General features: G+C 33.1%; 1 protein-coding gene across 2 annotated transcripts; it reads left to right on the forward strand.

Moving 5' to 3' along the window:
• Positions 1-13,008: 13,008 nt before the first annotated feature.
• Positions 13,009-21,734, forward strand: LOC134713951 (metalloproteinase inhibitor 2-like). Of its 2 annotated transcripts, none has more exons than XM_063575218.1 (6): positions 13,009-13,200; positions 17,087-17,195; positions 19,381-19,505; positions 20,220-20,331; positions 20,965-21,083; positions 21,464-21,728. In XM_063575218.1, the coding sequence occupies exons 2-6, from the start codon at positions 17,087-17,089 to the stop codon at positions 21,638-21,640; spliced, it is 642 nt and encodes a 213-aa protein (XP_063431288.1). In that variant the 5' UTR covers positions 13,009-13,200; the 3' UTR covers positions 21,641-21,728. The 2 variants fall into 2 exon arrangements, with proteins under 2 accessions (XP_063431288.1, XP_063431286.1); XM_063575216.1 differs by lacking the exon at positions 13,009-13,200 and adding an exon at positions 15,110-15,184 and having other exon boundaries at positions 21,464-21,734.
• Positions 21,735-21,738: the final 4 nt, after the last annotated feature.

The raw sequence follows: 21,738 nt of genomic DNA on the forward strand, positions 1-21,738 counted from the left end.
GGAACCCTCATCGCTGTAAAAAATTAAAATGGGCTTGATCATACCATTTTTTTAAAATGATGTTTTCTGAATTTTAGACATTTCAGTTGCATATGTCGCCATGGGGAAGAAGATTGAAATGTTGTTTCTTTTACATCAACAAAAACTTGCCCACAATAAAATGTTTGTTCAATTTCATCTGGAATATCTGAAAATAGATTTACACTTTGAGTTATTGAAAATTGTGTGAAGTCGTGATCAGCAACCTCAAATTTCTTTCCCATGGCAACAATGACTTGCTTCCCCCTTTGCAAAGTTGCAACTGGATATCCAGGCTCCCCAACTTTTAATTTGTGCTTATCATTCATACACACAAAATTACAAAATGGTTTATACATTATTGCAAACTCTTTAAAATAGCAGAAGCATAATGCATATCTACATGAGTCTTTCTAAATTGGCGACTTTGAATCATAAATTTTTACTTTCAACTTGCCTGTATATCTATGAGAAGATTGAAAATTGGCATAACGTGGCCAAAATTGCTGTGAAGGAACTTAAATGGTTGGAGCTAATTTAGCTTTTACCTTTTTTTTATTAAGAACTAACTGAAAACGCATCTGCCAAATGAGTTATAACATCACCCTCTTATCAATTATGTCATGCCGTCTGTCATCTACAGCTAATTCAAGCTTCTCATTTATATAGTTTTGGCATTCTGAAAGAAATTCATTATAATTTTCGGGTTGACCCCGGTTATTAAGTCTTAAGTCACAAATACGTTCAGAGTCTTCATTGTCTAAAATTTCACTAATGCGCTTGTCAACCTCTGTCTGTGATGCCGTAAGTGATACAGACGGGTCCCAGTCAGACGTCTATAAGCCTCTCTTAAAAACGCAGATTTATTAGAAATGGTGCGACCAAACAAAAAAAGAAATTCACGTCGCATTGCCCGACTGTGATACACCGGGAGTGATTTACGCAAATTGCATGCTATTTGCATGTTCTTTGTAAGTAAATCACTCTCAGATACCATTGGAACTTTCCACAGAAACATCAAGTGTTCTTTTGATCCTGTGTATGTAAATTGACAGCATTTTACAGGTACTATATGGCCTTTGAAATAGTCATATCTTCTGTTTGGTTCAACCAGACTGTAGTCATTGACCACAATAGGAGCAAAAAAGTCACTATGTATAATAGCAGTATGTAATAAATTGTATCTTGCTTGCTTTGTAGGATTGATATTAGAGACAGGTGCTAAATATTCCCACCTCTCCTTGTCCCCTTGGAACACTTTTTCGAAGCACTGCATTCTGTTCTGTACTGCTGTGAAACTAAAAAATCATCATACTTTTTCAAATTTTGTCCAAGTTCTAAAAGAATAGTTTTTATTGGCAACCACTTCTCTCGTTTTAAAAAGCCATTTTCCGTAAGAAGTAAAAGTGCAGTTGAATGACTGCGTTAAATGTTTTCTTGGAGACTAGTTGAATCAATTTTTTTCTCTTTCTTAATTCAGGTTTATAGTACCCATTAAAATGAGTCAGTGCTTCGGGAATACCACATGCTCGGCTAGCTAATGTATGGTGATTACCGTCCACATACCACAAAATGTCTGTTAACGTATTAACCAAATTCACCCCAAGACTGTCTTTATTAGTTGACAAAAAGCCCACATTTTGTGCCCTTAGCCACTCAATTATATCATTAAATAATTTGTTCTCTTGGTTTAGTTCATGTTTTATATTAGGCATATGATTAGCTATATTTGCACCCTGCATTAAAATAGTAAAAGCATCAGTTTTAGCATTTTTTTCAGTTTTCATTTACATCTTTAGTAACCCTGTATTCTATGTAGGATCCAAGGCAAGGAACCGCGTCGCACAACTTAGTGCTAGGATCGATTTCCGTATTCAAATCACTTTTTTTGGTTCCACAATATGTGCCATTATTCTGGCGTTTTGAATTTCATTCATTTGCGGTTTATTGTCCAGATTTCCTGACGCGAAGTCGTTATACTGACGTTCGTAGCATACCACGCTTTCTTTTCGTTTACACCGCATATTACTCTAAGAATCACGAAAACCAACATGGTTTTCGTGATTCTTAGAGTAATATGCGGTGTAAACGAAAAGAAAGCGTGGTATGCTACGAACGTCAGTATAACGACTTCGCGTCAGGAAATCTGGACAATAAACCGCAAATGAATGAAATTCAAAACGCCAGAATAATGGCACATATTGTGGAACCAAAAAAAGTGATTTGAATAGGAAGCAACTAGATAACAACCTTTGAAACCAGAAATGCGTACGCATCTACTTGTTAAAAATAGAACGGCTTCTCCGTATTTATTTCCGGCGCTCTTTTTGAAAATGAAAGTAGAACAGGAGGGAAGAGAACAGCTAAGCTAAATAGTTAAAACATGTAGAACTAGAACAACGCAAATATGGAACAACCCCCACTCCAACAGACAGAGGATACAGGTAGTTCGAAGATTTAATATCAATACAATGATATAATTTCTAACCTTCAGATTGAATAGTTAACTCCTAATTCTGACAGTTCTTGTACCTTTATTGATACATTTTTAAACCACATTAGTCGGTTCTCATTTTTTATATAAAATTGAACAAATATTATGAATGAAAGCAAAGCTTATATACAAAAATAACTCTATATCATCATGCTATTTCTTTGTCCAGTACATTGATGAAACTGAAACAAAACTAATTGTGTAAAACAGATTTTAGCATTAATTTTTATTTGAAAAAGTGATCTGATATGTATGTGTAATTTGCATGAAAATAATTCATTTCATCATTACTGACTATTCTGCACTACTTATCATCCATTTGTGTATATAATTGCTCTAGGCTTAAAATCTCTGTATCAGTGGACCAGTTTCCACTAAAAAAAGATCACTTCTTTCTAAAATTAAAACTTAAAATGAGATGGTAACTGTCCTGAACATGCTGAATGAGTTTAGGTGATAAATATACAATACATGTACATTTCACACTGTAATACAAACACAGTAGTAATCAAGTATTGAATATTTCAATTATTAGATATTGACAGTAAGCAGCACAAGATCCAGTGGAGGGAAAAGAACAATCTTCATATGCCAGACAATCCCTATATAGTCCTACAAACAGAGAGATTTGAGTGTCACCATGGGCCAGATAGAAATAAGGCTAAAATAGTCAAAGCCCAGAATGCACAGGTACATTTTATTGGTATATATATAGTATTAAATGATATTTTGGAAGATGTATATAAATTGCTTTTAACTTGATTAAAAAATATTAAATGTATCAAGTTAATATCTTCTACTAACCTGTAGAACCTGGTTTTATTGTAGACACTTATAGATCCATCTGTGATCTCCAATAGGACCAGATAAGGGACCAGAAATACTCAGACACAAAACAGGTTTTACAAGTAAGTATCTTCTGATGACTAACCTGTAGAACCTGGTTTTGTTGTAGACACTTATAGATCCATCTGTGATCTCCCATAGGACCAGACAAAGGACCAGAAATACTCAGACACTAAACAGGTTTTACAGGTAAGTATCTTCTGATGACTAACCTGTAGAACCGGGTTTTATTGTAGACACTTATAGATCCATCTGTGATCTCCCATAGGACCAGATAAGGGACCAGAAATTCTCAGACACCAAACAGGTTTTACAAGTTAGTATCTTCTGATGACTAACCTGTACAACCTGGTTTTATTGTAGACACTTATAGATCCATCTGTGATATCTCATAGGACCAGACAAAGGACCAGAAATACTCAGACACCAAACAGGTTTTACAAGTTAGTATCTTCTGATGACTAACCTGTAGAACCTGGTTTTATTGTAGACACTTATAGATCCATTAATATTTTAATATCTCACAAATTTTTTTAAAATCCTTTCTTTACAGGACACATGGTGGGATGCTGTCCATGCTGTGGATTTCGAACAAATGCTGATGAAGAACAATTGGTAATCATGTATACTCTATATATTCTATTTATAATCTTGTCTGATCTTTTCAAATTTATCATGCATAGAGATCAACATAATTTTTTGTAACAATTGACTTACATAATTTTTTGTAACAATTGCTTTTACATAATTATCTATTTTCTATTTTTGAAAAGACACATTACTTAAAGGCTTTACTTTAATATACATGAACATTATATTTTACAGATTCAATGCAAAATATGCAAGAATTTGTTCCACAGAAAAACCCATTGTGTTGGTGAGGCTTTTGCAACTGGCACCAGCAATGAAGACTTTGTTTGTGAAATAGACAGAACAGTTGAAAAAAATGAGCTATTTTGTAAATAATAATCAATTTTGAAATATTTATACATTAGGGATAGTCAACCATGTAAAATGAGTTTTGTTTTACTGAGATCAAGTGTTGTACAGTTATATTTCTGTGTAGAACATACTGCCAGGTTACTGAAGTTAGTCTTATGCCTGTACTAACCTCTGTAACCTGTGTATACATAAGGGATAGTCAACCATGTAAAATGAGTTTTTTTTTACTGAGGACAAGTGTTGTACAGTTATATTTCTGTGTAGAATATACTGCCAGATTACTGAAGTTAGTTGTATGTCTGTACTAACCTCTGTAACCTGTTTATACATAAGGGATAGTCAACCATGTAAAATGAGTTTTTTTACTAAGAATAGGTGTTGTACAGTTATATTTCTGTGAAGAACATACTGCCAGGTTACTGAAGTTAGTCGTATATCTGTACTCACCTCCATGATCTGTTTAAAAGTAAGAGATAGTTAACAATTGTATATGCGTTTTGTTTTACTTAGAAGTGTTATGTGGTTACATAGCAACGTAGAACATACTGTCAGGTTACTGAAAGAGGGGCGAAAGATACCAGAAGGACATTCAAACTCATAGATCGAAAATAAACTGACAATGCTATGGCAATTGACGAATGTCTATACTAACCTCTATAATCTGTTTATACATAAGAGATAGAAGAACCGTGTTTTATGAGTATATGTGTCTGTTGTCCCAAGTGTCTTTTAATCAGTCCTATGTGGTAGTGTGTGACAACTATAGTACCTGGTTATGGTGGTTAGTCCTTATAAGATACTAACCTGTAAAACCTGGTCTGTGTCTATGGTCAAAAGGGTCTTTTAATCAGTCCTATGTGGTATTGTGTGACAACTATAGTACCTGGTTATGGTGGTTAGTCCTTATAAGATACTTACCTGTAAAACCTGGTCTGAGTCTATGGTCCAAACGGTCTTATAATCAGTCCTCTGTGGTAGTGTGTGACAACTATAGTACCTGGTTATGGTGGTCAGTCCTTATAAGATACTAACCTGTAAAACCTGGTCTGTGTCTATGGTCAAAAGGGTCTTTTAATCAGTCCTATGTGGTATTGTGTGACAACTATAGTACCTGGTTATGGTGGTTAGTCCTTATAAGATACTTACCTGTAAAACCTGGTCTGAGTCTATGGTCCAAACGGTCTTATAATCAGTCCTCTGTGGTAGTGTGTGACAACTATAGTACCTGGTTATGGTGGTCAGTCCTTATAAGATACTAACCTGTAAAACCTGGTCTGTGTCTATGGTCAAAAGGGTCTTTTAATCAGTCCAATGTGGTAGTGTGTGACAACTATAGTACCTGGTTATGGTGGTTAGTCCTTATAAGATACTAACCTGTAAAACCTGGTCTGAGTCCATGGTCAAAAGGGTCTTTTAATCAGTCCTCTGTGGTAGTGTGTGACAACTATAGTACCTGGTTATGGTGGTTAGTCCTTATAAGATACTAACCTGTAAAACCGGGTCTGTGTCTATGGTCCAATTTCCTATATTGTTACCTTAAGAACAGTAAAGTAGCACTACCCAAATTTGTACTTTGATCAAAGTTTTGTTATAATAACCGTTTTGATTGATTGATTGATTGATTGTTGGTGTTTTTACGTCTCTTTAAAGCTCCATATGTTGGCTACTTTGTGGCGGTCAGAAACCAGCTGAGTGTCCGGAGAGAAAAACGACCGACCTTCAGTAGGATGATATTTGAAATAAAAATGCAGGACAAGAGTTTTGAGTAACGAAATAGGCAGGATGAGCAACTTTGCTCAAAACGGCAAGATGACAATTTAAGTAAAACAAGTCAGGGTAAACTAATAAAAAAGGCAGTACCGAATACAATGAAAACTAAAAAGGCAGGTCAGGGATTACAACTAAAAACAAATCTTCCTCGCACCAACTCCTCCTTATTTAAAAATCAAATGTTTGCTCCTAATCAGTGATGCACACTAGTTTCATAATATGTGTTTGTGACAAACTCAAGTTAGAGAACAGAAATAAGAATTTTTTTCCATTTGTAAAGTGTTTATAACTCTACAATAGTAAAAGTGACACTTCCCAAATTCAAACTTGATCTGTGTTTTGTGGTTTAAAGCACGGAACATTTGAATTAGGAGGGGGGATTTTATATATCTGGCCTCTATTTTAACACAAAAAAATGATCTGGCTTATTCAGGTACTAAAAAAAATATTCTGGCTTCATCTTCAGCAAAAATGATAAGTTTGATGCATTTTTATTCTGTGCTCGGTTAAAAGACCACCTACATAATATAGTGTACTAGTACCTCACTTTCTATATATATGGACAAACCGACAAGCAGGACAGAACACACTTGGTTAGTCATACATCCCACCACACCACCTACTTCATTTGTGAGGGGTTTCATATATATACAACATCTAGTAACTTACCCTGTGTGATTTGTCTCGTTTTATATCAATGTATAAGTGAACTGTCGGGCAATCTATGAGAGATTTGTTATATTTCTTTGCCAGCTATTCATATTAAATTGATCATATTGCCTCGCATCTGCCGTGTGTCTTCCCTGGTACAACTGTGACGATATTGACTAGCAAACAATTCTGCTCAAACTGGTGCTAGTGGCTGTCTTGCAACTTTCATTGAGACGAGAATAGTTTTCTCTGTGTTGAAGATCTTACTTTAATTTTCAAGATGAAGAGCATCAATAAAGACGCTGTTTCTTTGCTGCAAATTTATTAGGTATATGTCTTGATTTTGTGTCAGGCAAACTTTTAAAAGTAAGAAAATGGAAACAGTATTTTTTCAATTATTGTTTAGGCGCATAACCCTAATATGGTATAAATGACGCCAGCAAAATTCAAATGTGATCTCAATTTTGTTGTAAAAGGGGTTGTGTATAAGTTTCATAACATTTTGTTGAGGCAAACTCGAGATAAAAGAACGGAAAACAATTTATTGACGTACGGACGTACACACGGACAAGGCCGGTAAATTTTTTAAATGCCCCTCCACTTTAAGTGAAATTTCATTGAGTAACTCGATAGATATAGGAAGATGTGGTGTGAGTGCCAATGAGACAACTCTCCATCCAAATAACAATTTAAAAATTAAACCATTATAGGTTAAAGTACGGCCTTCAACACGGAGCCTTGGCTCACACCGAACAACAAGCTATAAAGGGCCCCAAAATTACTAGTGTAAAACCATTCAAACGGGAAAACCAACGGTCTAATCTATATAAACAAAACGAGAAACGAGAAACATTTTCTTCACTTAATAACGATAATTGCTATCCTATTCTTTCTTATTATAAAATTACGGAAAAAATTTCCCTAACCGATATTAACCCGAGTCTTAATAAATAGAAGGAATTCCGATCTAAATATAGAAAATTATTGACCTGGCTGGCGAGGTTGTTATTTAGTCGCTTCCTGTTGGAAATTGTTACCGGAAGTTAACAAAACGAAGTTTTCGACACGGATATCGGTAACGAAAATGAACAAAATCCGGAAATCGTAAATTTTGAAAAAATCAAAAAAATCGGGGCGGGCGGGGATCAAAGTCATTAATTAATATTAATTGGCCTTATTTTATAATTCTACCTGTGTGACGTTTACATTCTGTTGTCATACGCACGATTTAACGTTAGATCCATGTTGATGTAGCTATTCGGCCCCAATGCTTGAACTTGTGACCTTGCAATCGTTTATGGTGGATTTAAACTACATAAATAATATTCAAAAACAAAAAAGCAATGAATGAGGTTGCTACATTTGATACATGACTTTTTGTGCATCTTTGTTACATCTTTGTTTGTATTGGTATTACTAAGATACTGTGGTACTTGTCCATTCTGTCATTAATATTTAAGATATTCTCGTTTACTTATCTATCGTTTTACTAATGTGCTTTGTCTATATACCTTTTGCTTTTACTTCGAAATTATTTGCTTGTTTATTACTCGTCTTTCATTTTTGCTATGTGCTTTGTCTATACGTCTTTTTATGTTTCTTCATTTCATATTTATGACGTGTTTCTGTACTTATATTTCCCGTTATTGTGTTATTCTACTATGGTAATTTTGTGTATTCTTGTCTTTAAGTTTTACTTATATGCTAGGTCTGTATGCTATTTTTGATTCTTTGCTCTATGCTTGTATGTGGGTTTTTTTAAGTGATAAGGATTATAGCACAATGTTGACTTATCAATTGACTTTTAACCTATAATGTCTGTTTGTTTTGTTCACGCATCGCTGTCAATATAATGGAATCTGATGAGACTGTCATACAAGTGAGGTGTTTATCTAGCTATAAACACGGATCGATCCAACATTTTCTACATACATTTGACTGGTCCAAGTTAGGAATATAACAGTAGTCACTGAGGGAAAGCGGCTGTTCGTCACTTCTGTTATGTACGAACAAATAGGGCAGATGACATTAATGGTAGAATTTTATTTTTCCACAAAAGTATTGTTGGTAGAGAAAATTGGTAAGTGTCTGTAAATAAATTTAAGGAACAACAAGTATATAAAGCATTCTGGAGATAACATGGCTTTATTGGTAAAAAAAAAACCAACAACAACATAGAAGCCGTCCTCAATTTAACGTCCAAGAGATATCACTCTCTATTGACACGGGTAAGCCATTTATCGTCCCCTCCAACGGACTTCCTCAAGACCATACTCGCTAATGGTGTTAAGGAAGAGCACGTTGAACACATCCGCTTAGCATGATGTCATTGTTGTTCTTATATGTCTTATGCCTTCCCGTATTTACATTGCATACATTGTGCATGTATCATCAGCCCTCGAGCCATGCGGCCCCTGTGCTGATTTTGAATCTAGTGCAGATAATACATGCGATATGAAAAATGCCATGTAATAATCTGATAATATTCTCTGTATGCACAAAGACATATAATACAACTACTAGTGTTCTGTTATATGTGTCTGGCGTACACACATTAGCAAGCATATACCTATTTTTGTATTTTATACAACGTTTCTTAAATCCAAAGACGGAATGTTATATTGCATGCGAAAATGAAGCATATTATGTAACACGCAGAAACGTGTTCAGCCATTAGAAAGTATCGATATGCTTTACTTAAAAAATATCAAATAACAAGAAAAGAAAAATTCATAACGGTCAGTCCTTTATCAGATGGCAAAACCAAAAGCTCAAACACCTCAAACGAATGAAAAAACTACTGCAATTTTCCTGTCTTAGTACAGGCACTAACTTATGTAGAAAATTATGTATTAAATCCCGTTTTCTAGTTTGCTAAACCTCTCACTTGTATGACAGTCGAATAAATGTCATACATGGAAGCACAAATGCAAAAACAAGAAGAAGACTAGAATACAAAAATTGACCACAACAAAACACCGGAGTAGCCGTATACATAAAGTACATAGCCACGCACAAAAATTACAAACAATGAAATACACTTTAAAATAAATGTATTTTTTTACAAGACAAATAAATGAACATACACTGTTTAATATGTCTAGTTGTTAAAGAGTATCGTTCCAATTAACTCAAAGTCGTGTCCATCAAAATATCGCCACTAAATAGAAAATGAAGCGGACTTTAGGTCTTTTCCCAAACTGTTCGGGATGTAAAAGTATGTAGCCACATCCTGTAAGAACTTTTGTTTATGTCACAGGTATAATGTTACTTATATGACAATTAAAGATTATTATTTAATGTTACGAACAGCCGGTCTATAAAAATACTTTATGTTACGAACGACTACCTCCATAGTTACGTACGACTACCTCCATAGTTAAGTACGTCTTTTTGATTTCCGTCATGTAAATATTTTATCACCAGAAGGCTTGATATTGGTGTTGTCCTGCATTTTATACCGATGCTTACCAATTTCCACTTCTACCAATGCTTTCGACCAAAAGAATTCAAAAAAATATATATTCCTATCGGCACTGTCATCTGCCATATAGGGCCATACGAAACGTTACGAACAGCCGACTCCCCCCCCCAGTGGTTGTTAACTACTGCCATTTCGTCTGATGCATTTGATTAGGACTTATATCTAGAAATTGACTATGAGGTTCGTTTGAAAATTAAACCTTTCGACAAAAGAGCTTCCAAATTGTGACCTATTCATTTTTAAACCAAGAGTGGTTAAAATCACTTTGTGAAACGTCATCACGAGTAGGTTAATTATAGAATATCTGGGATCCGTTTTACAGATAGTATCAGATCACAGGCACTTGTCTTAGAAAAAAATGTACCTTAATATATTAAGGTATATAGGAAATTAGGAATATTTTTTCTGAGACAAGTGCCTGTGTATCGGATATATTCCTTATGTCGTAACTACAATCCCATACTTTTTCACGAAGGTGACTCACCGAATTATACTATTTACCGGCTTTTGAAAAAGATGACAACACGACAGGTGCCACATGTGAAATAGAATATATGCTTACACTTCCGGAGCACCAGAGATCACCCCTAGTGATAGGGACGGTTCGTGTTGTTGTTGTACCATACAAGTGAACGGTTTAGCTAGCTTTAAAACCAGGTTTAATCCACCATTTTCTACACAAGAAAATGCCTATATCAAGTCTAGATTAGGATAGTTGTTTTCCATTCGTTTGATGTGTTTTAGCTAGCCTTTTGATTTTGCAATTTAATTAGGGACTTCAGTTCAGTAATTTTGTGATTTTACTTTTTATCATTGAATAACCTGCAACTCACATAATGGCAGACACTTGAAATTACAATTATTCTACTAAAGCATAAGACATACTTTCAAGCGGTTGTTTTTGACGATTAAACATTTCTTTTTGCTGTTGAAATGTTACCTGGCAAACGGCAGACAATTCAATTTGAAATTTGTTTGTTTTTTTAATTTCATATATAACTTTATCGCAAAAACTGAAATCCTGACCGATTAAAAATAAATATACACAAATGATCATAGAATACATGAAAAAAATGTTATTCGCATTTAATATAATTAATATATGTACAATGATGTATTCGTAATTATTGTATTCGATCTGTTTCGAATCGTGCTACATTGGTGAATCGTATGAAGACGCAAAACCCGCTACTGGTGAAGGAAATTATAAACGTGGGACTCATTAAAGTGGTGTCTTTTTTACGTTCATTACTATTGAGTTGGATGTCCCAACGCTTTTTAATTATTACTTTAAATATAAATTACTTATCAAAGTCCGTATCAAAACAATAAGACAACTTAAATAATTGTTTATATATGTGTTGCGTGAATGCTGCCTGTTTTTCTGTATGCACATTCGTTGGCTTGTCTTAAATTCCTTATTCACTAGAATATAGAAAATATAAAATAGAGACCTATATACAATAACCTTTTTCGCCTTTGTTTAACAGCAAATTTCATGCATTTACATTCAGGTCAAGATTGTGCATTTGAAGGCGCTTTTGCGAACAATACATTATATGACATATATTGCAATGTTATATTTAACATTGCCATATCCATATAAGCACGAGGTTTGACTAGCCGCCAAATCAGGTGCAGCCACTCATTTCCTTAAAGGTACTGTACCAAGTCAGGAAAATGGCCATTGTCATAGTAATATTATAGTTCTTTTCTGTGTGTGTTACATGTTATAGTGTTTCTGTTGTGTTGTAATTCTCCTCTTATATTTGATGTGTTTCCCTCAGTTTATTTTTTTTTTTCTCAATCGATTTATGAATTTCGAACAGCGGTATACTACTGTTGATTTTATGTAAAGCATAGATGCCAATATTGCAATATCATTGTTTACGTCAATGTTATTTATTTCAATTCTGTTAAATCTGTTTCAACTCCGAAAAATAATATTTAATGTTATTTCTTAAGATAGACTCGTTTTCATAACAATGTGGACGGGACCATTTCTTGACGCGCTCATGTTATCAAGTTAACAACATAATCGGCTGACGTAGTTTTATGAAATTTCAGTTAAATTCTATTCAAATTTTGATCTTTCGCTGCTGTGATTCTTAGATCCCGTTCACACTAGGACATTTTTATCGATTTAAACTAGACCGGTTCACTTGAGATCGGTTTAATTGAATCGATCTTCCCTATTAAAAGACCTTTAAAACAAACTGAAAACATGTTGTTTTCGCCGTAGCATAGATTTGCGAACTCTGTGTCTTCTTTTCTTATGTCGATTTTTTTTCTTTGCAGGAACCGCAGTATTTCCGGCGTCGTGTTGTAACTTCGTTGCTACTGTTATTCTATTTTTTCAAAATTAAACGGAAACTGAAAAATTACAGTATTAAAATTTTTACTTGTGATTCAGGAGAAACAATAACTTTATCCAATTTTTTTTCCAAATGTGTGTATCAGTGTATCAACACATGAATTTGATAAATCATTTCTATTTATTCACAGTGTTAACAATTTTACGGGCAAAAAGGTTAGATCGATTGCGAATTTAATTGTAGTGTGAACGCAGTGGTTCAGATTAGACCGATAGAGATCGTTATGATTAAAGATAATGTGAACGCTAATAGGTTTTATTTAGATCGATTCAGATTAGATCAATAAAAAAAAATGCTAGTGTGAACAGAGTTTTTTTTTTTAATCAAACTAATTTTATGATTTGAAGGTAAGTATATAGATCCTGCTCTACATGTGCTACATGACAAATACGCACATAAGTAATATAATTTTATTATTTTAATATTATTTGGCAGGCGTATATAAAAACCAGAAATTGGAAAATTATCTGGAAATTGGTTATATATCCTGTAATTTAATCGAACTGAAATGTCATACATGTGCCAACTATTACGCAGCTGTTGAACAACACACTAATTTTGGCGTGACTGTTTTCGTCAACAATTATTTAATATCAAAACAGGATTTGCCATAGATAGAGGTGAGAAATAATGTTTGCTATGATATATTCTGATTTGAATTGACTTTTTTCAATATAAACAACCATTCAATTCACTTCAAGTCTGTATTGTTAAGTATGTCACTATATTGGACGGAATAAATCATGAATACTTGAACAGACTTTTAACTGTTTAATAACTTCACTTTGAACCTCACTTTTTATGCCCCACCTACGATAGTAGAGGGGCATTATGTTTTCTGGTCTGTGAGTCCGTTCGTCCGTCCGTCTATTCGTTCGTCCGTCTGTTACACTTCAAGTTAAAGTTTTTGGTCAAGGTAGTTTTTGATGAAGTTGAATTCCAATCAACATGAAACTTAGTATACATGTTCCCTTTGATAAAATCATTCTAATTTTAATGCCAAATTAGAGAATTTATTCCAATTTCACGGTCCAGTAAACATAGAAAATGATAGTGCGAGTGGGGTATCCGTGTACTGTGGACACATTCTTGTTTAACTAATAAACTTAATTGTAAGTGGACGCTTCGTCCACCAAACAATCACCTGACCACTAGTTGGTGTGTTTGCATTGCTTCAAATACTATATTATCATTGATATAACCATTTAATTTTATGTTTAAATTTGCCTATATTTTATTTCTAAATTGTTCGAAACACCAGCATGATCATGAATGATTTATGGTTTTAGCTAGATTTTTGCACAATTAAGAATTTTATATTCGATGGTTTTTTTTACATGATAGTTATTAAATTTAATTGATTCCAGTGTCACGGACGAGTATTATTTATCCTAATACCAATAATTATGACTTCTTGACGGCCTTTTTTCCTTCTTTCTATGACTCTTCCATTCGATGTCATAACGCTGAAGCAATTCTTTGGAGTCTGACCACGTTTCTGTTGCATGTGTTTGACATAGGAAAATATTTTGAAAAAAGGAATGTATATTGGTATAAAAGATGAGATAGAAAGTGTAAACAATGCAAGAACGCAGATAAACTTCAGATTTCTTTTCTTTACAAATGTCCTGTTGGACGTTCTTAAAGATTTCATCATCTGCAAGTTCAATTTAATAAATTTCTAAAATCAAATAAAAATTTCAAAGTTATCTGTTGAAATGAAATTTGTTAGTATGCTTTCATCTGAAGATTTCTTTGTCACTTCAAACTTATCTAAATCAGTGCACCCCCTTTATGAAAAACGTAAGAAACTCTTAAAAATATTAATGTACTTTGGAAAAAATAGGAAAAAAAACGGAAGAAACTGTTTGAATTTTAAAACAAAAAAGCCCATACTTGAAGGTAAAGGATGTATGAGCTAAGACGATCAAAAAAGGACAAATCAAACGCAATATTTCCTTAGTTTCTTCGTACTACATAATTTCAAAATTGATAAGCGAAAAATCTGATAAAGGTTTGTTATTAATCATGACAGTATACCGAAATACAGACTAATGAGCCGATGATACCTTTGGGGCTGATAGTCCACCATCGGTATTATCGAACAAGCGACATTAAAGAAAGATAAGTAACATCTGGCGAAAAAAATACCAGACAAACAGTTTCATTCCAGTAGTACAATATGCACTTTAAATGTTTACCTTTATTAAAATCTTTATTGCAAAATTACACCCATAAGGGTCAAGCAATACAAACAAACATTTTAAATACAATGCAATACAATGAATTACAATACACAATACAATATAATTGAAAATATTTCAAAGTTAAAAGTTCAATAATAAATTTATGCATAAAAGTCAATCATGAGCTTGTCTGACATGGGTCTGACCCTCTCAGTTTTAGTGACAATGGACATCGGTCGTCACATTTTAGCTAGTGGGTGCTTCACAGATACATTGTACATTATATACCCTATGGCATATTTCATACTAACATATGTGAATTATTCATGCAGGATATTTAATAACGTTAATATGTACTATGTATAAAAATTCACTGATTTTCAATAATTGTGATATTTCTAAATTAGTACAGGTAGAGGTAAGTCATATTATAAATATTTAGATACGGAGTGGAACTTTCGTTTATTGCGTGCTATTTTTCAATATGCAGATTATTAAAAAGTTGTTAATTTCTATAAGAGTACTAGTATCATATTGTCTTATAGTTCTGGTTTTGCCAATATAAACGTTGAAACGTACATGTATACCTTGTCTTTAAATCTGTTGATTCGAGCGCACTGATGAGTCTTTTATAGACCAAATGTGCCTGTGCCGATAAACATTTTAAGCCATGGTACTAATATCTTTAATGATTTTGTCTAAATGTTTATAATAAATAATTGATTTCTGGTAAGTAACTTGAATATTTTCTAGTACACGAATTTGTTCAAATATCGTCGAGATTACTGAAACCGGCTTGGCTTATTTTACGTTAATGTATTTAGAATGTACATTGTTTTATAGTATAAAACTTATTTTTACATTGCTCAAAACAGGAATAATATAGAAATTTATACTGTCGAATGGTATAGCACGTGTCGAGACGAGAACATATACTATAAAAGAATATTGTTTAAAAAAACCTTTTAACCATATTCAATTGAAACTTATTGTCAAATCTATTGTCAGCTTCCCATTTTCCAACCTTATAACACAATATTGTCCTCTGTCCCGTAGCAGATTCAATATTGAACGCATCACCGGTCTCGCTCCTATTGGAGTTCAGGTTTATTCCTTCAATTCTTGAAGTTTAAAACAAAACTGCGCGGTGAAGGACAGCGGGTTGACAATAGTAAACCGTCGAACGTTTCCATGCATTTATTTATCATGAACCGTTTAATCAATTCTTTTTTAAAAAAAAAATATTTTCTCACTAAAGACAAAGTAGGGGTAAAGTGTATCATTTACGTACTTCACATTCGCCGTTCAAGAGTTGTTGCCCTTGATAGATTGAAAATTATATATGTTAACTAGGTTTCTATGCGACTACTTATTAAGCGTTCAACAAAATCAATGCTTTTCAAATTTTATAATTTCATTTAGGATGAGAAAATAGCCGTCAAATTTTAATATTTTAAAATTTACCACTAACGACATATGGTACTAGTAGTTCATCATTATATGTATGAAAATGGACACAGAACGTTAAAGGCCATACAAGTCTGAAAACGCTTGATATAAAAAGTTACGATTGTTCCTCTTTCGCATCTTTTCTTTTTACTCGGGTAATGCCTACAATGACTGTATGTACAATAAACAAAGCAGCAACTGAACAGTAAATCTACCAATATGACCGACTTCGAGTCGACGCAACTGCGAACACCAGTCATACTAACACATTTAAAAGTCAAACTTTATATAATATATAATATTAATTTATTCGTACTTCAAATTGCTATCTTTAATTATTTCAATTGTGACTATAACAGTTGTTTATGTACAACTGTTAATTAAAAAAGCTGACCATTTGAACAGTTTGGTGGTATTTTACCCAACACGCGGTACGTTCTCTAACATTAATTTGGCTCGTTTTAATTCTTATAAAATTATTTACTTTGACTATTTGACAAAAATATGAAAATTTCAAAAATTTGAACCAACCGTTTTATCAGAAAAAATACACTGGTTATATAGCAGTTTGACAAACACTAATTTAGATCATTGAGAAGCTTAATATTCCCCTAACAACACAACGTAATTAACACGTTTAGCTGATTTAACAGAGTTGTCTCCCTGTAGTGTTAGATACCACCTTAAAGAATTGCGATTGATTGAGGATTTTAAATGATTTTCAATACAAAGAAGAATTTAGCCTTATTGTCAAGTCAAAGTAGAATGAATTCATAATAATAATAGACAAAATATACACAACTAAAGTTTCGTGAAATATTAGAATTAAAGATAGATAATAATTTCTTTCTTGTTTTTTACTGTTTTGCAGATGATGAGGACATTAAGCTTGTTTTTACTGTTTCTAACTATTGATGGGGGATACTGTTGTTCATGTTATCCAAGTCATTCACAGACGGCCTTTTGTGGAAGTGAAGTTGGTGAGTTTGCTGCCGAAAAGTTTGTTTAACGGTTCTCTCTGAAATCAAAAAGCTTTTGTTGTTTGTTCATTTGAAGTCTAAAGATTCATTTTAATGTTCCCTAATGACCCCTTAATTAATCCAGAATTGATAACACTCTTTCTGAAGAAATAAATCAATTACAATAAAAGTATGACAGAGAAAAAGATTTTTGTTGTTCGTTTCCCAATACTGTTTCAGCAGTTGTTATACAGATAAGTTATTAAACACGTGGTAAATTTCGAAATTTCAATGACTACACTATCATCATTGCAACAAAATAAAACGAATACAGCATGCAATTGCTTTAATGGGGAACATTGCTACATATGGTAAGATTTCAAATGTCTGGGGGTAGCAAAAGAGAATGAACTTAAAGAGTTGCATAGATGATGTCAATAATATGTCACAAGAAAGTAGTATGAGAGAACAGCCAACAACAATTGATATGAGCGCTCAACTTCCCGGCAAAATTTTTAATTGATTTTAACAAAAAACAAGGACTCGGGTCTTTTATTTTTTTTTTCTCTTTTTAAGCTCACCTGTCCCAAAGGGCAAGGGTTTTTTCTGATCACTTGGCGTCAGTCGTTTGTAAACTTTTACAAAAATCTTCTCCTCTGAAACTATTCGACCAAATTCACCACAATCATCATTGGAGTACATGTATGTAGTTTAAAAAATGTGTCCGGTGACCCGGCCAACCAACCAAGATGGCCACCATGGCTAAAAATGAACATAGGGAAAAATGTAGATATTGGCTTATATCTCTAAACCAAAGCATTTAGAGTAAATCTGACAAGGTAAAGTTGTTTATTATGTCAAGTTCTATCTGCCCTGAAATTTTCAGATGAAACAGACAACCAGTAACTGTTGTTGTGTTGCTATCCCTGAATTGATAATTTTAAGGAAATTTGCCGTGTTTGTTTATTATCTTGGATATTATTATAGATAGAGATAAACTGTCAAAAACAATAATGTTCAGCAAAATAAGATCTACAAATATGTTGACATGACCAAGATGGTCAATTGACCCCTAAAGGAGTTATTGCCATTTAATGTAATTTTTTACCAATTTTTCGTAAATTTTTGTTATCTTTATAAAAATCTTCTTCTCTGAAACTACTGGACAAAATTTAATCAAACATGGCCACAGTCATCATTGGAGTATCTAGTTTTAAAAACGTGTCCGGTGACCCGGCAAACCAACCAATTGGCCGCCATGGCTAAAAATAGAACATAGGGGTAACCTAATGTGAACATTGGCTTATATCTCTGAAACCAAAGCATTTAGAGCAAATCTGATAGAGGTGAAATTGTTTATCAAGTCAAGACCTATCTGCCTTGAAATTTTCAGATAAATTGGACACCTGGTTGTTAGGTTGCTGTCCCCCTAATTCAGGCTAATTGGTAATCTTTAAAGATTTTTTGGGGGTTATTATCTTGAATACTATTATAGATAGAGATAAACTGTAAACAGCAATGATATTTAACAAAGTAAGATCTACAAATAAGTCAACATGACCAAAAAGGAGTTATTGTCCTTTATAGTCAATTTTTAAAAATTTTCATTAATTTGGTTTCAAATATTAATAAATTTTGTCTATGATGTTTACATGAAAAATGTATTAATTTTATAATTCGAAGGCTATGTAAAAATCAAATTTTGATGCAACAGTAAGTTTTCATCGTGAATTGTATTCTTAAATTTACGCTTAGATGGTACCATAGTTTGTTTCTGCATTTGACGTCTTGATTGTGCACGATCCTTTGCATTTACACCATTTGCATTCGAACGAAAAACTAGCATTTTTATCAGCTGCGTGCATTGATACCGAGATCTCAGGAAATTTCATAACAGTCATTAAGAAATTATGGAAATATCTACCTTAGTCGACATATTGCCATGTACTCTTAACAACAAGTCGTGACAACTACAAGGGTTATACCTAAAAAAGAGTTAGGTGTTACCTGTAAACTTGTTAATTATCCCGACCATACGCCATAGTCCAAATACTGATATGGTCCGGAACATAGATACGATGTAGTTGTCTCATTTGCAATCATACGGTATCTCCTAATTTAATATTAGAAATTCCTTTAAGATATTATTAAAAGTAAGTATTAACATGTTACTTATTCATGTACTTAAATATCTGATTTTGTTTAGTTATCAAAGGCAAAGCAATCAACAGATATAGATCAACACCGAAAGATCTTCCGGTGAACAATGGTCTATATCCGGGAATGTATGACAATGTCGTCTATGAGGTTGAAGTTATTGAGGTTTTTAAGGTTAGTGTAAAGTGCAGCTTCTTGTAATAAAATTAGTTTTATTTTACACAAAGTCATTTCATACAGATCCACATGTTCAACACACAAGCCTTTTAATTGTTTTGTAAATACTTATTTTGGTCTATTTAGAATTGCAATTTCATTATGGTAACGTTATAGTTTTTTCAAAACGTTCCAAGTGTTGCAGATCATAAGTAGCTTTTTGTAAATAAAAAGCTAGTCTTTTACCTTACTCTTACAGGAACATGTTTCAAATTATGCAACGAGTTCACACACACAACTAAAATATTTTCGCAGTTTCAGTAAGAAGAAACATAATAATTGTCCTTTTACCACACGAATCACACTTTTATTAAAGTGTAGTTTGATGTGTTTCGATATGCGCAAATGTATTAACTGTAAGTTTAGAAATTATTGCGAGGTATTTATTTATGTGAACAATGCGACTGTGTGAGTATTATAACTATAAGAACTTGCATTCTATATAATTATGTGTATGAAATGTCTTTCTCTTGAAATAGCAATTATAATCAAATCTAGCCTTTTTTTCAGTTCAAAAATCGCAATAATAAATACACAATTGTTTTTGTAATTACAAAATATATCAAATTGGTGAAATATTCAATGTATGGCTTCCATGATTTAGTTTAAAGCTTAATTATCATTCTTATCCACCTTTTGATATTACTACACTTGATTTATTATGTACCACAGCTTCCAACACAAACAGATATAAAAGTTGGGGATACTGTCCAAGCTGTTACGGGAGACGACGGGGCAATGTGTGGTGGTAATCTTCCGTTAAATACTGACATATTGATCACAGGTAAATCAATATATCTTTGTCATATTTCTATGTTTTATCAAGGAGGTTAAATTAGATCTAATATAACCTCCTTGGTTTTATATACAAACATGAGAAAACGTGGTATGATTGCAAGTTAGACAACTCCAGAAGATACATAATGATGTAGAAATTACAATCACATATGCCATCGTACGTTCTTCAACAATGAGTAAAAATCATACCGCATCGTTATCTATAAAAAGCTCCAAAATGACAAATGTAAAATATTTCAAACGAGAAAAACTAATGACCTCATTTATGCACAAAACAATAAACGAGAAAAAAAAGTTATATACAGCCATCACTTAATTAGAGCTCACTACTAAAGATAAGCACATGCAAAGTTACAAAATGTATGAAACTGATCATGAGAGCAGTTGATAAAGCCGCTAAGTGGATATAGCTTGAAGTATCGTAATTAAGATCCTATTTAATGTATGGACCATATGATATTCTAAGGCAGGAGAAGGAAAAACTTTTCCGGATTGATCAGTCATTCACATCTGTTGCTATGCATGCTTAATTTAGATATTTTCACCTCTGTAAAAAGACATGGTGTATACAAAGACAATAAAACAGTATTAACAAAATTAATACAAACTGTATTTTCAGGTCAACAAGATGGGAAAAGTAAGCTTAGGTTTGGTTTATGTAATTTCAATGCAGCGTTCAGCTCTCTGACCAATGTTCAGTTGGAAGGTATCCGAGGACAGTATGATTGCAAGTGTAAAGTAAGTTTGAATACATGTAATTAAGCTGACTTTGTCATTTTACTGATTTATTGTAAATGTTCAGTAGTCGTTGTCAAACATCTGCTTGTCATAAATGAATAGATTACAGTCGTTGTAGAGCCGTAATGACAAAACAATAGTATAGTCTATTATTTAAGTTAGTATCAATGGTAACTTTAGATGCCTAATCTGGATCTGTTTTACGTTTTAGGGTTGTTCTTTTTATGACGTATATCCTAATACGTTTATTTTGTCGTTTATTAATATTTAAAAATTGAACCAATGGCGGGGCATTAAAAGAACGTATTAGGATAGATATATTAATTAAATTGTACCAATCGTAACAAGAAAATAAGAATTGTATTTTTTTATATTTATAGATTAACCCATGGCAAGGTGATCCCACAAAGAAAATGGACACTTGTTATATGGATGAGTTTCCAGGTTATAATACAATGTGCCTATCGGAATTCGGGCGATGTAGTCAAGACAAATCTGGAGCATGCAACTGGGATGTTGAGCAGAATAACAGATGCAGAAATCCTACACGAAACTAATTTCCAAAAGTAGCTAAATAAAATATTGAAGATAAGAACCATATGTTGTAGATGTGAAGTACATCAATAAAAACAATTTCTAACCTACAGAAGACAGT

The sequence above is a fragment of the Mytilus trossulus genome, chromosome 4 (assembly GCF_036588685.1).
Source record: "Mytilus trossulus isolate FHL-02 chromosome 4, PNRI_Mtr1.1.1.hap1, whole genome shotgun sequence".
Taxonomy (NCBI): domain Eukaryota; kingdom Metazoa; phylum Mollusca; class Bivalvia; order Mytilida; family Mytilidae; genus Mytilus; species Mytilus trossulus.